The sequence below is a fragment of the Neomonachus schauinslandi genome, chromosome 5 (genome assembly GCF_002201575.2).
Source record: "Neomonachus schauinslandi chromosome 5, ASM220157v2, whole genome shotgun sequence".
In the NCBI taxonomy this organism is placed as follows: Eukaryota; Metazoa; Chordata; class Mammalia; order Carnivora; family Phocidae; genus Neomonachus; species Neomonachus schauinslandi.
Window position 1 is genome coordinate 137,378,572 of NC_058407.1, and position 2,329 is coordinate 137,380,900.

The 2,329-nt window shown below is 57.1% G+C and overlaps 1 protein-coding gene across 1 annotated transcript; it reads left to right on the top strand.

Annotated features, from left to right (window-relative positions):
- Window positions 1-1,217: 1,217 nt before the first annotated feature.
- LOC123324868 (histo-blood group ABO system transferase 2-like) lies at window positions 1,218-2,294 on the top strand. Its single transcript, XM_044915247.1, has 2 exons — window positions 1,218-1,405; window positions 1,904-2,294. The coding sequence occupies exons 1-2, from the start codon at window positions 1,218-1,220 to the stop codon at window positions 2,292-2,294; spliced, it is 579 nt and encodes a 192-aa protein (XP_044771182.1).
- The last annotated feature ends 35 nt before the right edge of the window (window positions 2,295-2,329 follow it).

A 2,329-nucleotide genomic window follows, 5' to 3' on the forward strand; every position in this document is an offset into this window, starting at 1 on the left:
TTTCCCCATTGGCTGGGCCTCTACATGCCCCCTGGTGACTTGACTCCTGTCTCCTGAGTGTGTGTGCTTGTCCCTTATTTAAATGTAGTACCTGCCTTCCCCGTGTGAGCTATTTACTAACCTGCCAGGTATGGGGCAGGCACAGGGAAGTAGCCTTAGTGTCTGTGTAAAAAAATCAGTCTCAGGGCGCCTGGGTGGCTCAGTCATTAAGCGTCTGCCTTTAGCTCAGGTCATGATCCCAGGGTCCTGGGATCAAGCCCCATGTCTTCTCCCTCTCCCACTCTCCTTGCTTGTGTTCCCTCTCTAGCTGACTGTTTCTCTGTCAAATAAAATCTTTAAAAAAATCAGTCTCAGAGGGGCTCACCACACTTGCTGATAATGGGGGAGCTGCTGTCCCCACAGTGGGGAACGTGTAGTCCCCTCAAAGGGGGACCAGCCACATGAGGTTGTTGGACAAGACTTCCAACTTCTTGGGGCCGGGGAGATGTAGACCTGGACCGGAAGCTCACACCCTTGGATTCAAGGCTGGGGCCTAAGCAAGCCCCCTCTTTTTCCAGGGGTCCTTTTTCCCCTTCCCTGCCCATGGGCTGGACCTGATTTCCTGATCTGGGGGAGTTCGAGGGTGACCCCTCCTAGGAATACCAGTGGTTTACTGATGGACCTTGTTAGCCAGAGACCCAGTAGCCTTCAAGGGAGGACCCTACCGGGTGGAGACAGCTCTGTTGGGGGCCAGCAACAGCCCACTCAAAGCAAAGTGGGGCAGGTGGCCGGCCCTGCTGATTCTGCCCAGTCTGTAGGGCATAGCAACAAGGGCTGTGTCCAAAGGTGCTCAAGTCATGGCAGGTGGGGACAGAACCTGCAGGGGGTCAGCCAGGGGAGGGCACCTGCAGGGTTTGCCCGGGAGTTCAGGACAGGGGGAGTGTTCTTAGCTCCAGCATGCTGACTGTAGAGCTGCATGGGTTTCCAGCCTCCCCAAGCCTAGGGCTCCCCTTTGTAAGATGGGGCGCTGATGGCCCCCATCTCTGGGAGCAGAAGGGAGGGAGGCCCCACCGTCAGACTTACTCAGGACAGGCCAGGAGGGTGGCTGTTGCTTAAAGCAGCCCAGGGCCTGCCCCCATGATGAAGGTGCACATGTGCACGGCCCCGAACTCTGGGGTCCTGCCACCAGCCTCTGGCAGTGACCCTCCTCCAGGCCTGTCCCCTGTCCCTGTAGAGACATGGTCTTCCTGGAGCTGTTCCTGCAGACGGTGGAGAAGCACTTCATGGTGGGACACAGGGTCACCTGCTACGTCTTCACCAATCAGCTGGCTGCCGGGCCCCGTGTGCCCCTTCCGGAAGGCCGGAGGGTGGTGGTCCTTGAGGTCCCCGGTGCCCCGCGCTGGGAGGACATGTCCATGCAGTGCATGTGATGATCCACTGCTTCTGCAAGCAGCTCTTCTCATTGCGTGCTGAAATAAAGTTCTCAGACCCCAATCTGAGTGGCCATGCAGGGCTTCTTCTGCAAGTAGAGCTGCAGCAGCTGGGTTCTGCACATCGCTTTTATTTCATTTTTTGTCAGAAAAGCCAGGGCAGATGCCTCAAAGCGTGGGAAAGGAGGACAAAGGGATGGCAAGTATCCTGAAGCTGTAAAGCAGGCCTGCACCCTCCCCTGCATGCAGGCACACAGGGAGGCAGTCAGGGGATAAGGGAATAGGGGGATGTTTGTACTAGCAAATGCCAGGTGCAGGAAGGGGGGACTGAGGGTTATATTCTTTCCTAGCTCCTAACCTGTGCCCTGCCCCTGGGGATCATGGGATCCTGCTCCTACCGGGCCATTGCATTCAATAGGCTGAGAACAGGAACCCTGCTGACGTTTCAGCTGCTTCCACAATCACTCCTGAGGGCTTTCAATACATTTTCTAAGAATAACTCCACACTTCCTCTGTGAGGTGGACTACCTGGTGTGCACGGAGGTGGACATGAAGTTCCGCGACCACGTGAGCATGGAGATCCTGTCCCCCATCTTCGGCACCCTGCACCCCAGTTTCTACCGGGCGGCCCTCAAGGACTTCAGCTATGAGCATCGGCCACAGTCCCAGGTGCACATCCCCAGGGACCAGGGTGACTTTTACTACATGGGGACCTTTTTTGGGGGGTCGGTGGTGGAGGTTCACCGACTGACTTTGGCCTGTCACCAGGAGATGGGGGTCGATCTGGCCAGTGGGATCGAGGTTGTGTGGCACGATGAGAGCCACCTGAACAGGCACCTGCTGGACCACAAGCCCCTCAAGGTGCTGTCTCCGGAGGACCTGTGAGAACTGCAGCTGCTGGGTCCTCCTAATATCCAGGA